This window comes from Lampris incognitus, chromosome 11 (assembly GCF_029633865.1).
Source record: "Lampris incognitus isolate fLamInc1 chromosome 11, fLamInc1.hap2, whole genome shotgun sequence".
Lineage (NCBI taxonomy): Eukaryota > Metazoa > Chordata > Actinopteri > Lampriformes > Lampridae > Lampris > Lampris incognitus.
The window spans coordinates 13,538,483-13,559,588 of NC_079221.1; the positions used below are offsets into that span (position 1 = coordinate 13,538,483).

Sequence of the window (21,106 nt, forward strand, 5' to 3'; positions counted from 1 at the left end):
TGTTTTCATGTCATCACTAGGCTTTCATGTCATTTTCTATGTGTTCGGAGAATCTGGTCTTAATAGGAAGCCCGGTTACCTGACTGGACGGACGTAACATGAGCCCCAGTCGAGTCCCAGTCTGCCTGGAAACCAAAGTCTCTGCTGCTGTTGGGCTTCTGATTCAGGCTGATCCGCATGTCACAGTAGCTCTCCTTGAAACCAAACACACACACACACACACACACACACACACACACACACACACACACACACACACACACACACACACACACACACAATTAATCTTGCATGTCGCATACCTGGATCCAAATCGTGTATACATGTGGTGTGGGCGTAGCTTTGCTCTGGAGACACGCTGTGTAAACAGTCTACTGCAGTTTGGGGCTGCAAAGCCAGGAAATGGAGTAATGTTGGTCCCTTTGGACAAATGATGTATGGTTTTGAAATTAATCCCAAACACATTAACTGTTCTGTATCTTTTCTAATGCTGACCCTTTTTTCAGCATTTCTTTTCAAGGAAACTCAAATCTAACGGTATTCAATAAGGAGCACGAAATACCACAATCCTCCAGGACTGGCTGGAAGCCCACATCACTACAAAGCTAAAAAGTAGTTTTAAGATTTAAAAAAAAAATCAAATTCTGAAATTGATCTGCTTTGTCTATTGTAAGTAACTAGAGTACCTGTTTGGCGTCCTTGGTGGGAACGGGGCTGACCGGCTCATCGCTCTTGACCTGTGGGGCGACAGGTGAGACGCTCTGCACAGGAAGAGGAGGGGCACTGATGTTTTTCCCTTCCATTTCCTCATCCTCCTCTTCATCCTCGCTGCTGTGGGCCGAAGAGGAGTGGGAGCGCGCTTCATCCTCGGAGGTCATGAACTGGTGGTAGCGGCTCGGCACGGATGACTTCTTGGAAACATCCACATCTCCGTTCACACGCTTGTGAGGGTCGTCCATCTGTTGGACAGGAATGCAGAGTGGCAGCAGATGTAGTACGAGATGGAGTTTGAGTCTCATATAGGAGAGACTGGATTGCAGATTTGGAATACAACTGTTAACCGCACAAAAAAAACCCATCATGTGTAACCTGTACGAGACTTCTGATGGGCGAATTAATGAGGAAGGATTTCATGGAAAATGTACACGAACGATTCCTCGAAAGTGTGCGAATGGAGGAAGAATGGATCCAAAGCTGAAACTGTTTCAAGACTTCAGAGCGATTGGAACAAATAGTATCAGAGTATCAGGTCTCAGACATGTCATGTCAAATCAAACGCACACACAATACGAAAACATTGTATCAGTGGGTGACAATTATCACCCACTGATGCAATGAAATCTTACATATCATCCGTCATTGACTGTAACAGTGCTAGAAGTTAACGCTGAAAATTACTGCTCTGCTAAGTGGCTTAGCACTTCCAAATCATCATTCATTATTCACAAAGTCATCGGATCTAAGTTGTGAGACACTGCCGCTATGTACTCCAGCAAGGTAACTCTGTAAAAGACCAGCGAAGAAAAACAAATTCATCTGACAAAATACACATGTGGTCTCATCGTGACCTCTGGACGTTCTTCTGCCCCTGGAACACTAGAGAGTGGTTTAGCCATGCGATGTGGATAAGGGTTGTATTTATCTGTACAGTAATCCAGTACTCACAGTGACGGCTCGTGGAAGGGAGGCGACGCGGGTGGACTGCGTCCCGAAGGGCCGGGGCGCGATGACTGAGGTGAGACGCGCGCAATCCGATCTCTGGTAGCTCCTGGGGAGAGAGGCAGAAACCCGAGACGCTGTGGGAGGCTTGGACTCCGTTGAGTTGTATTGTGGTTGCCGTTTGTACAGAGAGCCGGAGGAGGGGGGCTTCTCGTCAGCATGCGTGCCCACCGTGGGGCGGCATGGCTCAGTCGCCTTTGGAAGGTAACTGGTCGTGGAGACAGAGGTGGCGGCTGAGCTCTCCATCTTGGCTGGGCTGGTGATCTTCTCCATGGGTGGAGCCTTGCTTAGAAGGTCGGGGTTGTGGATGGTGGAATGGCGAGCGGTGGCAGCGGTAGTGGTGGTGGTACCGGTGTCAGGGTTGGTGATGGCAGTGTCACGTCTTACAGGCCTGTCTACTTCCTGTGGGGGAGGAGCCGGGGAGTCCTCCTCTCTCAGAGAGGACACCCAGTGGTCTGTCTGAGAGTAAGGGGTGTCGATGGTGTAACTCCTGGCTGGAAGGGTGCGGGAGCGTGGGGAGGAGACGGGGTGGTCGAACACGTCCTCGTCCTCGTCCAGGTAAGAGAGAGAGCCAAGACGACTGCCGACAGATCCCCTGCTCTCTCTGTGGGGGTAGAAGAGGAGGAAGGAGGAGGTGGGAAAAGAGGTTAGATGGACAGAAATAAATGGAATGGAGAATATAGGGGATGAGAGGACAGAGAGAGTTAGGGAGCGGGGGGCAAGCACAAAGAGCGACAGACAGCGGGGGGGAAGTTGGAGTTGAAAGGAGGAGGACGGTGAGAAAGGAGGGAGGGGCAGAAAGACAAAGTACAAGTCGTAAGCTCTGATTTAATTACACCTGCACGCTGACTAAAGGCACAATTAGAAAGGGTTAGTCCATTCACTTCCTCTGACTGTAGGATTCAACAAGAGAGGAAGTTTTGTTGTTTTGCAGATGATGGATCTGAACAGGTGACAGCAAATCATTCAAGACATTTGTGGATTTCAGTGAACTGGTTGGTTCAGAGAATAAGAAACTACAGTGTATGTATGGGGTTTCATCTATCTTTCATCATCTAAACTTGCAGTTCGTCACCCAAAACAAATGTGTGTTATCTAGAACCGGTGGTTCTCCATCAGGTCCTCACAGGACAGGCAGTACTGTTGGTTTTCTACTCAAGAAAGACAAAAAAATTTGTACAACCCCTAGCCATTCATTAGATAGAAAGATAAATAATTGAGGAGGTGGACCATCATTCAGCTTAAGGACCTGGGTAGATTGGGCTGGTGTTGCATCAAAAATGGCAACCAGTGAAATGTGTGACTGGTGAGGCCGGAAGGGGCTAAACACTTGAGTTTTTCATGTTTAGTTGTATTTGAAATTGTTAAATGGTTTTCATGGCTTCTTTGTGTTAATTTTAAAGCAACGCAAAACACATTTTAAATTCAGAATCTACTACTACTTTCAGCTGTTTCCATTAGGGGTCGCCACAGGGGATCATCCGTTTCCATCTCTTCCTGTCCTCTGCATCTTCCTCTGTCACACACATTTTAAATCCAGAATCCTGCTCTGAATTTCCAGGCGTTAAAACCCTCCTGTTTGGAGGCTGGAATGACCGGAACAACAGGTGAATGTAATGTCAGGATAGAAAACCAGCAGCACTGGTGGTACCCGAGGACCTGACTGAGGACCTGACCGAGAACCAGTGGTCTAAAATTCTAGGACGCTGTGGGTTTTTCCTCGAGTACCGTACGCAGTGTGCTCCTCCTCACCTCTGCTCTTGCATCTCCTTGAAGGTCTTGGACCTCCGCTGACCGCCGCCGCCGCCTCCGCCTCCGCCGCCGCCGTACGTGATCTGCTCAATCTGCTCCCTCTCCTCCTTCTTCTTCACAATGTCCAAGTTCACACTCCGGCGCCGGTTCTTCCATTTGGTCAGGTCCTGTGAGGAAAACAAGCCCGGAGCAACTGAAATGCCATCTTTCAAAACCAAAAAAAAAGCAACTTTGCTCAACCAGTTCACCAAACAAGGATAAAACAGCTTATGAGGTTGGATGTCGGACAACAGAATCGAGGGAAGTGAAGTTGGGAGGACAAAGGGAGAGAAAAGGGAGACGGCGCTGCATTTAAAGGTGTTCTATTTGTGTGCTTTAGGCTCCTCCCGGCTCAGATCCCCGGAGTATTTGGGGACTGTGTGTGACCTAAATGCCGCGTTGAGACTCCCATTTTTCTTTGATACTGACACTATTCAGTCAGACCGCTGACAGACAAACCACCCTGACGGCCATTACAGTAACACCAACTTTTTAAAAGATTTTACCTGACAGTAATAAAGCATGATGTGTTACAGCATCGTCCTTGAAAACCAGAGAACAACTTTCCGTGTTTGCCCAGCTACCCTCCTCTGATAAAACGGTGAATCTCATCTTAACTCGAGACTTAGACTGTAGTGCATTTTATCTTCTGGTCTCTGTAATGGACGTTACATCTCAGCATCACTGTCCAGTTCTTTTGAACAATCTGGTGATTATTATTACACGTATTTGGACTCGGAATGAGGACAGTCTTTATCCAGAAGGCATTGCTGCTCCTGTTGTCTGTCTGTCTGCGTCTTCTGTCTAAACGTCTCTCCTTTCACCCGGCGGCCACAGACCCACAATACCTGCTCCCTGTCTGCAGCTAATGTACTCCTCTTTCCCCACCGTGCACCCTCATCTCATTCAGAATGATGCTGCTGCTTTAAATCTGTGTTTCTAACAAGGACCGGGAAAGCTGACAGACGTTACACCAACCCTCAGGTCTGCACACCGGCCTCCGCTGTGTCACAGAATAGACTTAAAAATACGTTACATCTATACATCACTCAGCGGTTTAGGACCAAAATATATCTGACACGCTTTTAACCATATGGACCTTATATACGCCTTATCGGGTCATCCGGGAATGGCCTGCTAACTATTTCCCCGAGTTGAAACGAAACAGAACACGGTGAAGCAGCAAAGTATGAGATTTGCCCCGACTCCGACCACTTTTAAAACGACCCTAAAAAATGTTCTGTCCGCCCATTGCCTTTGTAAACTACTAATAAGACACGTTAGCTAGGGACTAACGTGTGTCTTATTAGTAGTTTACACCTTTAATTGAATATCCAGCCTACTGAGAGCTGCACTTTGACCTTTATTCCCTTTGCATTTGAGCCTTTTGCTCTTTTTATGCTATTTCTGTTTTTTTTCTTCCTTAAATTTATTTTTTGAATTTCTTTTATTCTGTATTTTTTTATTATCTAATGCCCTTTTCATCTGCACGCAAAGGACTTCGAACGGCCTCTGCTATGAAATGTGCTATGCAGATAAACTTGCCTTGTAGCTTCGCAGTTCCTTTAAAGGCATTCACTGCATGGAGCGGCGGTGAGCAGACGGGTCATTTTATTAGTCAGAATAACAATAGAATAACAGTAGTTAATTAACAGGCATCTCCCGGGTGTACTGCTTGTCACATTCCCTCATTGTATGAGCGGTACTCACATCTTGCCACTTGTCCTCGCTCTCCTTCACCTTGTCGCGATACTTCTGCAGCTCCTCGTAGCGCACCTGCCGTACGACAGTCGGGTCCACCTGGATGTCATTCATTGATTTGCTCCTTTGGACGGCGGGATGGAGGAGGCACAGAGAGGAGGCAGTGTTAATATATGAAACCAGGACATCTCGCAGGTTGTGTGAGAGTTTACGGTCCAACAGACTGCGTCACCTTGTTTGCAGAATTTAGAAAATGAATCCCAATGCATTCAGATGTTTAATTTCTTACCGTGTTAGAAAAAGATTTTTTTTTTTTGGATTTCCCCCCCTTTTTTCTCCCCAGTTGCAACCGGCCAATTACTCCACTCTTCCGAGCCATCCCGGTCACTGCTCCACCCTCTCTGCTGATCCGGGGAAGGCTGCAGACCACCACATGCCTCCTCCGATACATGTGGAGTCGCCAGCCGCTTCTTTTCACCTGACAGTGAGGAGTTTCACCAGGGGGACATAGCGCATGGGAGAATCACGCTATCCCCCCCCCAGTTCCCCTTCCATCCCGAACAGGTGCCCCAACTGACCAGAGGAGGCGCTAGTGCCGCGACCAGGACACATACCCATATCCGGCTTCCCACCCGCAGGCATGGCCAATTTTGTCTGTAGGGACACCCGACCAAGCCGGAGGTAACACAGGGATTCGAACAAGCGATCCCCATGTTGGTAGGCAACGGAATAGACTGCCACGCCACCCGGCCGCCCCTTACCGTGTATAATTGTGTAAATGAGCTGTGATAAAAGATCTTTTTCACAAACATGGTCAACGTACTTCTTCATTCTTCTCATCAGTTCTTCTCATTGTCCACAATATATACAAGCCAGCTTTCTGTCACCTTTGATTCTGTCTGTGATCACTTATTGTGTGTTTTTACATTGCGTAGAACACAATACAGGTGTGTTTCTGTTATCAGACAGCTGCACGACTATAAAAAGCGATTTGATGGACGATCACTGTTAGCATTTTGTCATCGATGACCACAAAATACTAACAGCCCTTATATTGGTTTGATTAGACAATTAGCATTTTGGGCACCCGGGTAGCATAGGGGGTCTATTCCGTTGCCTACCAACACGGGGATCGCCGGTTCGAATCCCCGTGTGACCTCTGGCTTGGTCGGGCGTCCCTACATACACAACAGGCCGTGTCTGCGGGTGGGAAGCCGGATGTGGGTATGTGTCCTGGTCGCTGCACTAGCGCCTCCTCTGGTCGGTCGGGGCGCCTGTTCAGGGGGGCAGGGGGAGGGGGAACTGGAGGAAATGGCGTGATCCTCCCACGTGCTATGTCCCCCCTGGTGAAACTCCTCACTGCCAGGTGAAAAGAAGCGGCTGGCGACCCCACGTGTATCGGAGGAGGCATGTGGTGGTCTGCAGCCCTCCCCGGATCAGCAGAGGGGGTGGAGCAGCGACCGGGACGGCTCAGCTATCGGGATAATCCGATGGGTACAATTAGGGAGAAAAAGGGAGTAAAATCCCCCCCCCCCCCAAAAAAAAGACAATTAGCATTTTGTCACTACTGATCAAATCCCCTTTTTTACATTTGTGTGGCTGTCTGACAACACAAATACACACGCCAGCGACAACACCCGTACTGCCATACACGTTGTGTTGAAAGCAAACAAATGACCACAGACCAGATCTTTACCCGCCTGAGAAGACGCGGGAATACGTTGGCCGTGTTAGTGTAAAGGGTCTATAACACAGTCCACTTGTTAGTATGTGAACACGGCACACGGGTCAACCACGCAGGACTGTGCGGCAACCGAAGCGGAACGGATTAGAAAACATGCTGCAGGACCGGGCACCATTATCACAGCCGGCAAAGCCGCCCCCAATCTCATGCACAACACACCACGCAAACTCAAAGACTTCACCAACCGGCACCCAGTGTAGTTTCCTCTTTGGCTTTTGACTCACCTGCACAGGTTAGTGCGTCCCTCATGTTGACACAATAGTCTTGTGTAGTTTAGGGGTTTAAATAGCACTTTGACCACTTTGACTGCTCAACACCCAATGAGAGACAGACATTCTCTACAGTTTGGATAAATGACCCAGCTTATTGTATTGGCATTGTGTTGTGTACATCCTTTCATTCTACTCTGTTGTTTTGTCAATAGAAATTGGTAGAGCAATGACCCCCCCCCCATACACACACACACACACACACACACACACACACACACACACACACACACACACACACACACACGAGGACAGAGTTTGGCCCTTTTCCATACAGTCCACAAAGTTCTGCATCAGCGTTTGGCAGTTAGATGGTGAGAACAGCGACACAAAAGCGGGAGGCAGCGGGGAGCGCACAACAAACGCAAACGTGCCACATTCCTGGAACCACACATCAACTCACCCGTCACTACCGTCGTGCTTTTGGGCCGTTCTAGGAAACCAGAGAGAACCACAGATAAAAACGATTTAAAGAAAAAAGAAAAAAGGGGGCCATCTTTCCTGTGCCGGTGTGTCGGAGACGGGCAGGGCGGCTGGTCTTACATTCTGCCGAGGCCACCCGGCCTCCCCAGCTCCCGTCAGCTTTTACCGTACCAGTACCTTATGTAAACCCCGGCTTGACAGACCAAAGACATGATTCTGCCCGGTTTCACTTCCCCCGTGCAGACGGCTAGAGTTTCAGGTGTGTGTATAGTAGGCCTACACCGCCGTATCACCTTCCCGTGACCTGTCATTTAGTTGGGAAGGTGTGTCAACGTGCATCTCTGCACAAACAATGAGGGTCCTTCTGCAGACCTAGAGGTGATGTCATTGGAAACACAGCCTTCCGTGTGCAAGTGGAGTAAATCCAGATGGCCTTGACTCAGGTTAAATCGGTGCTTTGTGTAGGTTTTGTGTGTTTTGTCTGCATGTGTGTGCGCGCGCGCTACGCCAACTTTTATGCTACCATGGATGGATGCAGAAATGTTATTTTTGCAGAGCTGTGGGGAATTCCTGCAGGCTTTCATGCCGTCTCCGCACACAAGTCTGTAATATATGACTCTGTTTGGTTTCATGTATTCAGGACATGCCCGGGGTTTATATTTAGCCCTTACTCAGACTTGGACCATTCTACACGACCGCTGCCAGATTCACACGTCTGTGTTATGTTCCCTCGGCTCGCTCGCTCTGCTCTGGTCCACACGTGTGCAGTAGGCGTTAACGGAAAGTCAACATATGCAGGGCTCAATGCAGTCCATGACAGAGGATTTTAGTTAAAGGCTTTTCTTTATTAGACTCGGATAAGGTTCTGCTCACAGGCAAACACAGTCCAATAGAGAGAAAACAAAAAATGAATGCAAAAACATTCTGGGTGTGTTTTCCAATGCTGGATAATGTATGAAATCATTTGAGGTCAATGCTGTGAGAAAGTTCATGCAGTTTTGTTCTAAAATAACACTTCAAAAAAAATGTTATAATCTACAGTAAATCCATCCAACGTGGTACTTGCATTGATACCAGTGATTTCACATAGAATATCATTAGAAAAGGCCACGTGAAGGTGTTGTGCGCCATCTACCTGGCCGTTCTTACCGTCCTGAGGCATCGACAAACATTTAAAAACAAGAGAGAATCGGGGAAGGGCGATGCCGTACATTATTGGACTACAATTCCTCAACTGGAATTTGCATCCCGATAGTAAAAGTTTATCCAGTCCAGCAGTTTTTCTGGAGGAAGAAAGTGCACATCAGCAAACAATGCAGCTCACCTCAACATCAAGTGTATTCAGATGTGTGTTCTTCTATTCGTGTCAACGTTATTTTCTGCTGTTTCAAACGGAGCGGCTGTGACGCAAAGCACATTTCAGGGGAATCTGACGATAAACTTGTATTGACAAAGGAGAGAATCAAATCCAGATTATAGGGAAGAATAATTTCTAAGAATGCAATGGCAAAAACAAGCTCTAAAATCAATAATGATGGGGAAAAAAAACAAACACTTATACCAACCAACCAACCAACCAACCAACCAACCAAACAACAACAACAACAACAAAAACAGAACCTACAGTTGGAGTCAAAGCAACAGGTATCCAAGCCCTCCTATGGCTTCAGAGAAGCCAGTCTCTCCACCATCAGCCTCTTTTTGTACTTTAACTGACTGGCCTCTCTGATTGCCTGCCACTTCTGCAGGTCACCTTCACTACAGGAAGTCGGCACTGATGGTGATGTCTGATTGGCTGATGTCACAGGTGCCAGACTTTGACCAGAGCACATCTGGATCTTACGGACCAGCATGTCATCTGTTCTGAGATGCTCCTCCTTCTCAGTCTGATTCGGTTTATTCTCGGCTGCCTCCGGGGTCAAAGGACACGGCGGGCACAGGAGTCTGGCCTGGAGGTCAGGGGGTAGCGCCCAGGGCTCAGGGACCGGCATGGGGGCGTAGCAGTCGGGGGCACCGGACAGAGGCCGCTGTTGCTGAGCATGCTGGGAGCTGACCTTACGGTAGACCACGTCGTCCCGCTCAATGTCGGGGATCTGCATGGTCTCTTCTTCATTCGGCCTCGTCACGATGTTGTGCTCTGGTTCAGACGGGCGGAGAGAACGGGAGGCGCGGCTGACGCACAGCTGAGTCTTCATCATAGCCAGATCTGTGTTGGACTGGAAGGCCTGGGACCGCCTGGTGAACATGTCATCGTTCTCTAGGTCGGGAACAATGCTGTCATAGTCAAAGGGGTCTGGGGGCTCCAGGGGGTCTTGACGCCCCAGCAGGGGTCGCCGCTCACATTTGACCAGTCTGGGACCCGAGGTGGGGTCCATTTTGGCAAATACCAGAGGGGGGGTCTCTAAATGAGGGATCTGTGGCTTGGTGGGCAGGGGGTTGGTGTGTGGTTGGATGTGAGGACTGGAGGTTGGGCAGAAGAAAAGAGAGAGACAGAGAGAGAGAAAGAGAGAGAGAGAAGGATAGAGAGGTGATGAGAGCATGCACGTGAACCAGATCACAGACAGAGCAAGAAAAAGGAGGCTGAGATAAAACAAGCAGCAGGAGTCGGGACATTTGATTCAAACAAAGGCCGATCAAATGAGGATCTGATATGAACAACCCTGTGAGATGCCGCTGCGAGGCTAGCTACGTCACAACACAACAACAGCTTTAATGCAAACTGGAAACATGCCAAGGACCAGCATGGGTACCACTAAAGTCAGTGAAAGCGAGGGGCGAGTTAGGGCAACACACTCTTTTATAATAACATGCTTTATTTTATGATTGTTACTGGTATATAATTAATAGTAGTAGCAGTGGTAGTAGTAGCAGGTAACAGCCACAAGAGGTTCATTTAACTAGTCTTACTAATATATTAGAGATGGGCATTTCATTATAGCTATAATATGGATGTGGTGATCGGAGACTAGATGCGTTGTGGGATTGTGGTTGTGGTAATCTGGTGATATAACTTAAATGTGGTCATTCCCTGGTCTTAAAGGCTGCATTACAGCAAAGAGAGACCGTTTTCTGAACTTATTCCACTGTTTTAGTGAAATGAGTAAGGGATGTCTCCCCCTGCTTGGTCATCATGTCCACATTACTAATGATCATTTATCTACATTTTCTGCTGTGTGTAAATATCTCATGAAAGCACCAATAGTCATCCACTAAATATCACCACATTGTTGATATTGAGGTAGTCAGTCAAAAAACATGCTGATATTTGATTTCGTCAACATCACTGAGCCCCAAAATATTCGATTATCTTTGTGTTTAAGAATGGCAAGCTTTATGGCATTGAGCTTGTAAACCAGGGATTTGATCGCTACCGTCTACTCCTACCATGCTGTACAGATACTGTACATTTGGAAACATGAGATTTGGATGTGACATCGTTAGTATATTAGTCCGTTAGCAGAGCAGCAGCTGGTCACAGCGCTTTGCCATGGCAGGAGCCCTCTTTCATTCCTCCTACGAGGGATATCAGCAGTGGCTAGTACATTCCTGCACTGTCACAGTCATGCAGCTGTATCAACCTTTTCCCCACAACGCGGGTGGCGTGGGCGGAGGCGTCAGGTGTTTGGGAGGGAGAGGGGGAGGGGCGGTAAGGGGAGGGGGCGTAGGAGAGCCAGGGGGTGATGTCACTGTCTGAATCATCGGAGGAAGAGCCCGACTTCTTATGGCTACAGCCGCCGACAGCGGGGTGGACGAAGAGGAAGGTATAGAAGAGAAAGAGAGTGAAGGGAGTTAGGGGGAAGAGAGAAACAAGAGGTCAGATAAGGTCAAAGGTCACAAACAGCGAGGAAAAGGCAGTGAACAGAAAAGATGTGAAGCACAGTGAACCTGACCGGTTCAAATCAACATTAGCAGCCTGGTTTTTGGGGGTTAATATGGCGTGCATGAAGTGTGTGAGGATGTGTGTGAGACATGGCAGGACGACGGCGCGATTCGCCGTTGTCTGGGAAGTATTTCATGAGCTCCGCGGGTGAGGAGCGATGTGACTGACAACTGGTGTGTTAAGGCGAGACGCCGCTGGCAAAAATGCCAATTTTGGCTAGAAAAGGTCAATTTGGAGATATTACGGCATTTCCCATCGATAATTTATATTGTTTCATAAAATATACCAAACAACCCTCAAAAACAATAGAAAATAGTTTTTTTTACATGTTTACACCTGCTGTGACAAATACACTTTTACTAGACAAAAAAACTTTAACGCCACTTTCTCAAAACAACATTTACAAAGCACTTTTCTTAAAACTTGGGTTGAGGATGTAGACACCAGATGCAGTGTTTCCCAAGACAAACAAATACCTGCTCATTTACCCAGGCTTTTCTTTATATCTTTTAGTATTTTGCATCTTAAATGTGGAAAAAATAGATAAATAATGAAAGTTTTCACTATGTATCCAGAGTTAAATTTTGACTCTGTAAATTAAGAACCGTTAAGTTATTCATGAGGATGAAACAGGAAAATTTACATAGATCTGCTCCATTGAGAAGAAAAAGGGTTCCCTCCCCCTTTTTTCTCCCCAATTGTGCCCGGCCAATCACCCCACTCTTCCGAGCCGTCCCGGTTGCTGCTCCACCTCCTCTGCCGATCCAGGGAGGGCTGTGGACTACCACATGCCTCCTCCGATACATGTGGAGTCACCAGCCGCTTCTTTTCACCTGACAGCGAGGAGTTTCGCATGTGGGAGGATCACGCTATTCCCCCCAGTTCCCCCTCCCCCCCAAACAGGTGCCCAGACCAACTAGAGGAGGCGCTAGTCCAGCGACCAAGACACATACTCACATCCGGCTTCCCACCCGCAGACACGGCCAATTATGTCTGTAGGGACGCCCAACCAAGCCAGAGACAACACGGGGATTCGAACCGGAGATCCCCGGGTTGGTAGGCAACGGAATAGACCACTACGCTACCTGGACGCCCCCCCTCCCCAAAGTGTTTTAATTAATTTATGGATATGTCTATTTTAAAGGACATATTATGCAATATCTATTGCTACTTTCGGCTGCTCCCATTAGGGGTCGCCACAGCAGATCATCCGTTTCTATTTGCATATATTATGCAATATGACAATGCAAATATCAGAACCCAACACAACAAGTTACTGAATTTGTGACCTTTTGAAACGTATATTAAGTTTCATGACTGCATGAAAGAGAAACACACCTGGGCTGTCTCGCCTTAATGGATTTATCTGTATTTAATATGCAAAACTGAGTGTGTGTGTGTGTGTGTGTGTGTGTGTGTGTGTGTGTGTGTGTGTGTGCAGCCAAGGGAGAATACTATGCGTTTATGAGATTACAACTGGAGGTTTCGTGTCTCAGGTCAGACTCACACACCTGAAACCTTGCATCTTCTTGTACCAGGGTCTCCTCTGAGAGCCCAGTTTGATCTTCTGGATGTGAATCTCCTCCTCGGGGGTCCAGAATTTGGGCAGGAACTTGTCATAAGGCACGCTGCCAGCCGGTGGGGTGGTGAGGCCGACTTTACGGGCATAGAGATCGTCCTGAACGGGGTCGGCGTAGCCCTCCTCGTCATCCTCGTCCTCTGAGTCATCATACAGCTCTCTGAGCAGGCTGTCAGCGGACATGGGCCGACGGTGGTCCACCTTCACAGACCCCTGCTGAGGCGACTGTGGCGCCTGGCTGTTGATGCTGCTCAGGGGAGACAGCCAATTTAAACCGGTCAAAAATATTTTATCCACAAGTAAACCACAGCAAGGAGCACGGCATCTGTTCCCGCAGGCCAAAAACTCTCCAGGGAGAGCACACAAAGGTTAGCAAAACAATGCAAACTCAAACCAAATTGCAAACGGGTCAGAAATTCCATTTGAGAAGCTGCAATTTACCGTCTGCAAGTTACTCAACAACATCTTGTCAAATCCAGTACAGGGCAAAAGAAAAGACTCACCAAAAAAAGCTCAAATCAAACCAACTCAAAACAGAAACCATCAAACAAATAAAGAAGAAGAGCAAACTGAGAAAACGACCAGCTCTGTTAGCGGCAGCACACTATGAGCAAGGCATCGCTCGCGGTTGTCAGTTCACCATGCACTGGATCTGTTCTCAGGCACATCCACATCACTTTGTGTTGTTCTGACCTGAGGCAGGGGAGGCTCTGTCGCAGCTGGACATTTGGTATCATTGTGACTTTGGGCCAGGGGTCCCTTCTGCCCCCGGAACCCCCACCCCCTCCGCCCCCCGTCAGGGGGCAGATGGGCAGGGCAAAGTTAGTCGGGGGTGCGGGTGAGGGGCTGTGGAAGCGTCTGCTGGCCAGGTCGTCCAGAACCAGGTCAGGGTCCGGTCGGTCGGCGTCGGAGTCGCTGCCGCTGTCGTACTCGTGCGTCCACTGCGGGTGAGCTGTGTGCAAGGGACTCTGGGAAGCTGGCTGGCTGTCGCAGGTGTCGGAGGAGAGCGCCGTCTCGCTGAGGTCATCAGCGCGTCACCACAAAACGTGACCAAACAACAGCCGACCAGAGAGCATTCGCCGACAACATAACAGCACCAGCGACATCAACAACACCAACAAGAACGGAGGAGGAGTTAAACAACAGCCGTGGCATTAGCATCAGGCAAAAATGAGAGAAATAGTACTCGCACACGTAGTTTAATGCTGCAAAACAGATTTATTTGAGCACAGTTAACTTCTCAACAAAAAAGGTCTTCATCAGAACCAGAGCCACGGAGCTCTGATCCACCTTTGATTTCTTTGACGCTGCAAATGAAGGAGCTTTTTGGTGTGTGTGTGTGTGTGTGTGTGTGTATGTGTGTGTTTGTGTCTTTGGGACACTTAACATGAGACAAACCCCAAAATGAACTCAGAAGCTTCAGGTCATCCTCCGTTTAGTCACTTTGTGGAGCAAAGTATATCAACCATCTGGCCTTAAAACAACTCGGGATGTGAGATGGTGCCTGTTAGACAAGCCTTCAAGTTAAAGAGAAACTATTGTGATTTTCGACGTTATCGCTACACGTACACTGTAGGAGCACTCCATTAGCAGCCGTAAAACTCAGCCAGCGTCTCTGAAACACTGCTGAAACTGCCTGTCACTGACGTCACTGACAGATAATGCAAGCATGTGAACGCTTACCTCCTGGTTTGCCGATAGGCTGCATTGTGTCAGAACGTGCAAATAACAACACTACATTATACAGCTGTATGAAGCGTTGTTGTTCACATTTTCCTATACATTGCGGCCTATCTGCATAAACCGGTAAGTAAGCATTCACATTCACGGACTGTTTTCCAGTGACCTCACTGGCGGAAATTATTGCACACAATTTCAGCGGCGTTTCAGAGACACACAGATGACTGATCAGTATTATAGCCACTAACAGACAGTTATCCCTACAATATATTTGTGTATCTCTCTCTCTATATACTCTCTCTGTCTCTGAGAGAGAGGGAGAGTAGAGAGAAAGAGTGTATATAGAGTGTATAGAGAGAGAGTATATATATATATATATATATATATATATAGACAGAGAGAGAGAGAGAGAGAGAGGGGTTGTATAGAGAGAGAGTGTATAGAGAGAGAGTGTATAGAGTACAGACAGCGAATAGAGAGTATAGAAAGTATATATAGAGTGAGTATGTATAGAGAGAATGTATAGTGTGTGTATAGAGAGCGAGTATATACATATAGAGAGAGAGTATAGAGAGAGTGTATAGAGAGTATATATATATAAAGAGTGTGTATCGAGAGAGAGAGAGTATATAGAGAGATGATGTTGAAAATCATGATTGTGTCCCTTTAAGTTACACTTCATTACACCTTATTGTCAGTGTTTTTTTGTATTACAGTACCATGTGTGTAGTGTGTCAGTACCTCGTGAAAGTACCATCCTCCTCGGTGTACATGGGGCTGGCCCAGCTCCGCCTGTTGTCCTCGTGGCGCTCAGCCCGTTTCTTCCTCAGGGGTGCCGGCACATAACCCGAGGACTTGTCCTTGGTGGGCAGGAACTGGTTGAACTGGGTGGTGGTCTTGGGCACGACCACCAGCGAGCGGCGGTAGATGAGGGAGTCCTTGTTCTCAGCCATCCTGAAGGCGGATTCTGCCTCCGCGTCACTGCAGCAACCTGGGGCATGAGGAGAGGAAGAGGGTGGGTGGGTGGGGTGGGGGGTAAACAGGTGGGAGACAGACGAGAGAAAATGAGTGGAAGGCAAAAGATAAATGGTAAGAGGGGAGATGGGAGGAGAAAGACGTGTGGGGAAGGAAAAGGACAGCGATTCAATTAGGGTTATACAGCATTAAGATACAGAATGGGGTTAGAAGAGGTGAATGGGGGGGGGGGTTCTCTATGTGTTTTCTCTCCTGGTGCGTTTGGAGGAGTAACAGAAGGGTGTTGGGTGGGGAATGAGGCCTCCGCATTTTACAAGCCTGTGTAGTCGGCTGTGGAATGTCTCACCGCTCTCTCACACCGGCGGTGGTACGCCGCTATCTAATTACTTACTGAGCACAACTCTCTCCAAACACTCGGCCTTTCCCTCCCTCCCCCCCTTCCTCTGTCAAAGCAAACGGGAATATTTTCTCGAAACAGAATCACAGACAGATTCTGGTGTTTGCATTTCTCTCCCCTTCGTTTTGGGTTTGTTGAGTTTGCGGAGATGGAATTCAGTTACGGCAACACACCACTAGGTGGCGACAGGTATTTGTTTTCACAAGCATGAGGGTGCGCTCTCGTCTCCCCCGCGCACAAATATTTGAAGTTCTATACGAAATATCATTAAAAGAGGAGACGCTTCAGCCGACTGCTGACGAGGAAATCTGCAGCGTCGTCGTCAAGCTCGAGAAGTTAGATAATGTCTGAGATTATTCTGCCACCTTAAAAACAACCACCTAAGTGTTTCGGATGAAGCAAGAAAGAAACCAAGAGCCAAAAACAAGATCACACACACACACACACACACACACACACACACACACACACACACACACACACACACACACACACACACACACACACACACACCTGACAAGACTTGCAAGACACCATGTGGTTCTGCTTGGTTTTGTGTGTGTGTGTGTGTGTTCAGTTTCAACTGTCACATGCCATCCTACCCTCGCTGCTTCCTTTAAGGGTGGCGTCAGACGAGATGCTATGAGGTCGGGAACCCAGAGAGTCCAGACTATCCAGGGAGTCTTCTCTCCTATGTCCTCCTCCTCCTCCTTCTCCTCTCAGCTGGAAGAACTCCTCTCGCTCCGAGTACCAGCTGTCTCCAAAACCACTGTCTCTAACACTTCTGCCTTTCTGACTCAACGACTCCTCCAGAGCCTGCCACACACACACACACACACACACACACACACACACACACACACACACACACACACACACACACACACACACACAGAGTCAGTAGTGTGTCGATAATGGTTCTCAGCTCCTCTGTGTGCAAGGGTGTGTGTGTGTGTGTGTGTGTGGGAGAGAGAGAATTCTGTCGTCAGGCCCTTCATTCTTGCAGATTCACCCTCAGCTACTGTACACATGTGGTGGCGTGCCGTCCATCAGGGTCTCATTCCTCTATTCATCTACCTAACTGTTTACCATCCCCTGTCATCTCTCTCAAAACAAACAGGGCATCCTTGATGATGTGTTTACTGCGGCGTGTGCATCTGTGTGTGTGTGTGTGTGTTTACAGGGATGCTGCATTATTGCATAAGCTCTCACACACACACACACACACACACACACACACACACACACATGCACGCACAAACCTTGCAGCAATCTTAAAGCGACGTGATTACAGACATGTAAAAACCCATCTGTGACTTTCAAAGAGAACAATGTAAAGGCCAGTTATCTCCCGAATCCCGCCACACCACACCACACAAGTTCTCAAGCGAAACCTGCCCAGAGTCTGCTGCAGCGAACTTGGATTATGTCCTAGCTAAACACACAAAACAAAGTTGTTACCGACCGCTATTACTGAAAATCCCCACAGTCGGCTGAATTACAGAGGCCTAACACACGGCAAGCCCATAAATCTGAGTGGAAACAATGTGAAATTCAACATTGGCACGACAAGAAGGGGGGCTGGCAACGGGTTTCTTCAGGGAGAGCAACAGCCGAGTTATATATCTTTTTTAAATATGCACTATGTGAACTCCGTGCCCGGCTGTAAACAAGATTAAAATAGCTGAGTCAAGCGACAGGATCATTTATGACTTATCGTAGCTTTGGTTTTAGTGCCCCCCTCCGTCCGCCAATCATGTTCGGTTTTATGTACATAGTCCACATACCAGGAAGGATACAGAAACGCACTGCACCTTGGCTGCAAAAAAGAGGATTTAATTCACACGAGTCGACTCCAGGTTCACAAAGAACTATTAATCCTCTGCGGTGTGGCGGCAAACAAAGACGGAGCCGACTGTAGCGTAGGAGTTTACCTTGGATAGCGCGGTGCCCAGTAACCCTTCGAATGCCTTGAGGTTCAGGTGAGGTCCATCATATAGCGGCTCACAGTGAGCTCTTCTACCCAGCCAGTAAATGGTGATCAACACCTGCGGAGGGAAACGGCGGTTAATAAACAAGATGGAAACACATAAGAGAGCAAGAGCCACACAAAACATGTGCCTACATGCAGGGTAGCTGGGAATAGAGTTATTTCACATCCAGCAGCCAGGTTTATGGGACTATAATTGAAAGTACTGCAGCGGATTTGACCCCTGTAGCCCGTTTAACTCCCCGTCCGAATGTGCTGAATGTATACTGACGGGCGAATGCTGCTGATTGTTAGGACGGTCCCTCTGACAGAAGGTCATCCACTATCTCTTGGTGTATGCTCGTGGTTGCACCCAGAACCATCCAGAATAATGTGCCATTGTTTGTGTCTAATAGAATGGACAGGTACTAAACTGGGGGGGAAAAAAAACAGGCACCAGTATGACGCGGATACTGGTCCCACATTACAAACACATCGATGTGCTCCCACCACAAACTGAAGTCACCAGAAAGCCGAGTTCAGTCGGCATCTTCACAAGAACGGTTAGAGATTCAATCCTTAATGCAAATGTGAACCAAGCCAAACTACAAACCACAGAACAGGAAGCTGCTGTCACTCCCAGACTGACTGACAGGTCACTTAACACAAGGACCAACACCAAACAACGACTACATCCGTTTTTAATGTTTTCTGATGCTGTAAAAGGTTTCTTCACACCACTGATGGTTGTGAAGAGACTCCTTATGTTGTCTTGATGCTCAACATCAGTTCATCTGGATACAAATGTATCGGTCAATAAACATTGTATCCAGATGAACTGATTCAACTTTCTTTTGAGACTCATATGTTCAGTTATGATCGGTTCAGTAAGACTCAAAATGCCGATTTTCAGTCTATAACTCAAACTCTTCAATTATATATGTAAATAAGCGGTCTGGATAATGGATGAGATATACCTCCATTTCGGGGCACCTCTGTAGCCGAATGGTTATAGCCCATACCATATGGTCACATGACCACATGTCACAACCTTCGCCAGTTTGAATCCAGCCAGCGAACTTGGTTGCATGTCTTACCTCTCTCTCTCTCTCTCTCTCTCTCTCTCTCTCTCTCTCTCTCTCTCTCTCTCTCTCTCTCTTAAAAGTATAAAAAGTTACTTCCATTTATATTGTCAAATAAATCACAGAATGGGTCTGACTTTTAAATTTAGCTTTTCACTGAAACTGCCTTTTTTCCTCTCGTTCGCTCTACCCTTTTACTTGGTCACCATTTTATTCATGTCATCGATTTCCTCTGTTGTAATATTTTACTTTTATTCCCTTATTGGCTCTTGTGTTTTAATTTCCATTCTTCGTTGATGTCTGATTCTGAAGCACTCTTACTTGGACTTCTTGTTGGTTTTTGTCTCTGCTTGTGTGACTGTTTTGTCTGTTTTTATCTAATCTGAAGCTCACTGAGGTGTGCTTCATGCGTGGAAGGTGTCACGGATATAAAGTTAATGATCATCACTCCTTCTTTATCTATCGGGTCTCGCCTTAGTCACATGTGAATGTGTGACGGGTCTCCGTCACAAAGCAGCACGCGCACACAGTTTGCAGCAATTCTTTTACTTGTACTGTAAATACCCATAAAAACAAACCACCCCACAAAAACAAAATACGTCAAAGAATCTGTGACCATGGAACAGTTTGGCAAAACCTACGGTTTCTACTGAGAACATCAGAACTGTATCTGAAGACACTCATTTTGGTCTGATTGCTGGTTGTCTGGCAAATCCGACCCGCCAAGGCTGCAAAGTTAACCATCAAAGTTTTCAACTCACATTTTTCAGCCTCCTGTCGGTCTCTTGACGCCTGTGAGAGAGAAGGGAAGAGAGAGGTGTGTTTGTGGCGTTTATTGCTCAAAGCCTGGGAAAACGACAATAAAAGAATGGAGGGCATGTTTAGGTCTGAGCTGGGCAGTGAAAGAGCTGGAAACTGAGAGCACAATCCAGATGCCTGCCAGCCCTTCAATCACCTATACTGCCCTGCACAACAACAGAAAGGCTGAGGGTGGACACACACACACACACACACACACACACACACACACACACACACACTAGCACAAACTCATGCAAAAACAAGTTGAAGCCAAATTTAGTGAAATGCAAAAGTGACTGGGGTATTTTCACGATAACTGCTCAATCTATAAAATATCTCACTTGTGGAAGTTAAAGATTGAGGTCTTGATTGTCTTCATTACTGGTTCAATACTTCCTGTTTGCTCGAAATATGCGCTTTGAGTGGCTGTTGCAGCTAGAAAAGCGCTATAAAAAATGCAACTTGATTGATTGACTAACTAAAAGTACATAATAATAGTAGTAATAATAGTGATAATAATCATTTGTAACTGGTTCAGTTCAGCACTTAACACTAATTATAAACATCTGAAAATCAGACATGGCTCCTGCACAAGTGCCCCGCGGTGTTTTTGCAGAAGCTCGGTCATATTTTCAGGTTTGGCTTTTGACTCAGCTGTCGGTGAACCACCTTCCTTAGGAAAACTCAACTAAAAGTACAGTAGCCAAGCCCCCAAATCTTTCCTGCAAGGCTGACATGACCTTCTCTTAACATACACGTGATATGTTATACCTATTTTCCTTCTTAAAAAGGACCTGTAACCTACGGTAGAAGATAAAGGGAGATAGGTGGTCTGGGTTACATCCCCGTGGTTCACATTCCTCCCATCAGCTGGTAATACAATACCAACAAATACATGGGTTTCCTATGGCCGTCTCCCAGCATGCAATGCGATGTGCTCAGCTGGGAGCTCCCACTGGGAAAGTTCTGAACGTTCTGTTCCAACTCCTGAGTTTTTGAAATACTGGCAATCAAGTGCTCCCCATTTTTACAAGAGCCTCAAATCACAGCGAGGAAACGGGAGCAGCAACAAAACAGGAAACTTTTATTAAAATGC

At 47.2% G+C, this 21,106-nt stretch overlaps 1 protein-coding gene across 8 annotated transcripts in view; it reads right to left on the bottom strand.

Annotated features, from left to right (window-relative positions):
• Positions 1–21,106, bottom strand: part of lmo7a (LIM domain 7a) — a 70,438-nt gene that overhangs the window by 20,797 nt on the left and 28,535 nt on the right. For 6 of the 8 annotated variants that reach the window (XM_056289183.1, XM_056289182.1, XM_056289181.1 and 3 more), the window contains 10 exons: positions 19,971–20,001; positions 18,093–18,206; positions 16,761–16,974; positions 15,528–15,777; positions 7,628–7,657; positions 5,221–5,335; positions 3,472–3,638; positions 1,666–2,323; positions 687–959; positions 80–194 (listed from right to left, as the gene is read on the bottom strand). In XM_056289183.1, the coding sequence (XP_056145158.1) occupies positions 80–194; positions 687–959; positions 1,666–2,323; positions 3,472–3,638; positions 5,221–5,335; positions 7,628–7,657; positions 15,528–15,777; positions 16,761–16,974; positions 18,093–18,206; positions 19,971–20,001 (1,967 nt within the window). The remainder of the gene's footprint in view (positions 1–79; positions 195–686; positions 960–1,665; positions 2,324–3,471; positions 3,639–5,220; positions 5,336–7,627; positions 7,658–15,527; positions 15,778–16,760; positions 16,975–18,092; positions 18,207–19,970; positions 20,002–21,106) is intronic. The other 2 variants (XM_056289184.1, XM_056289179.1) reach the window with 1 other exon arrangement.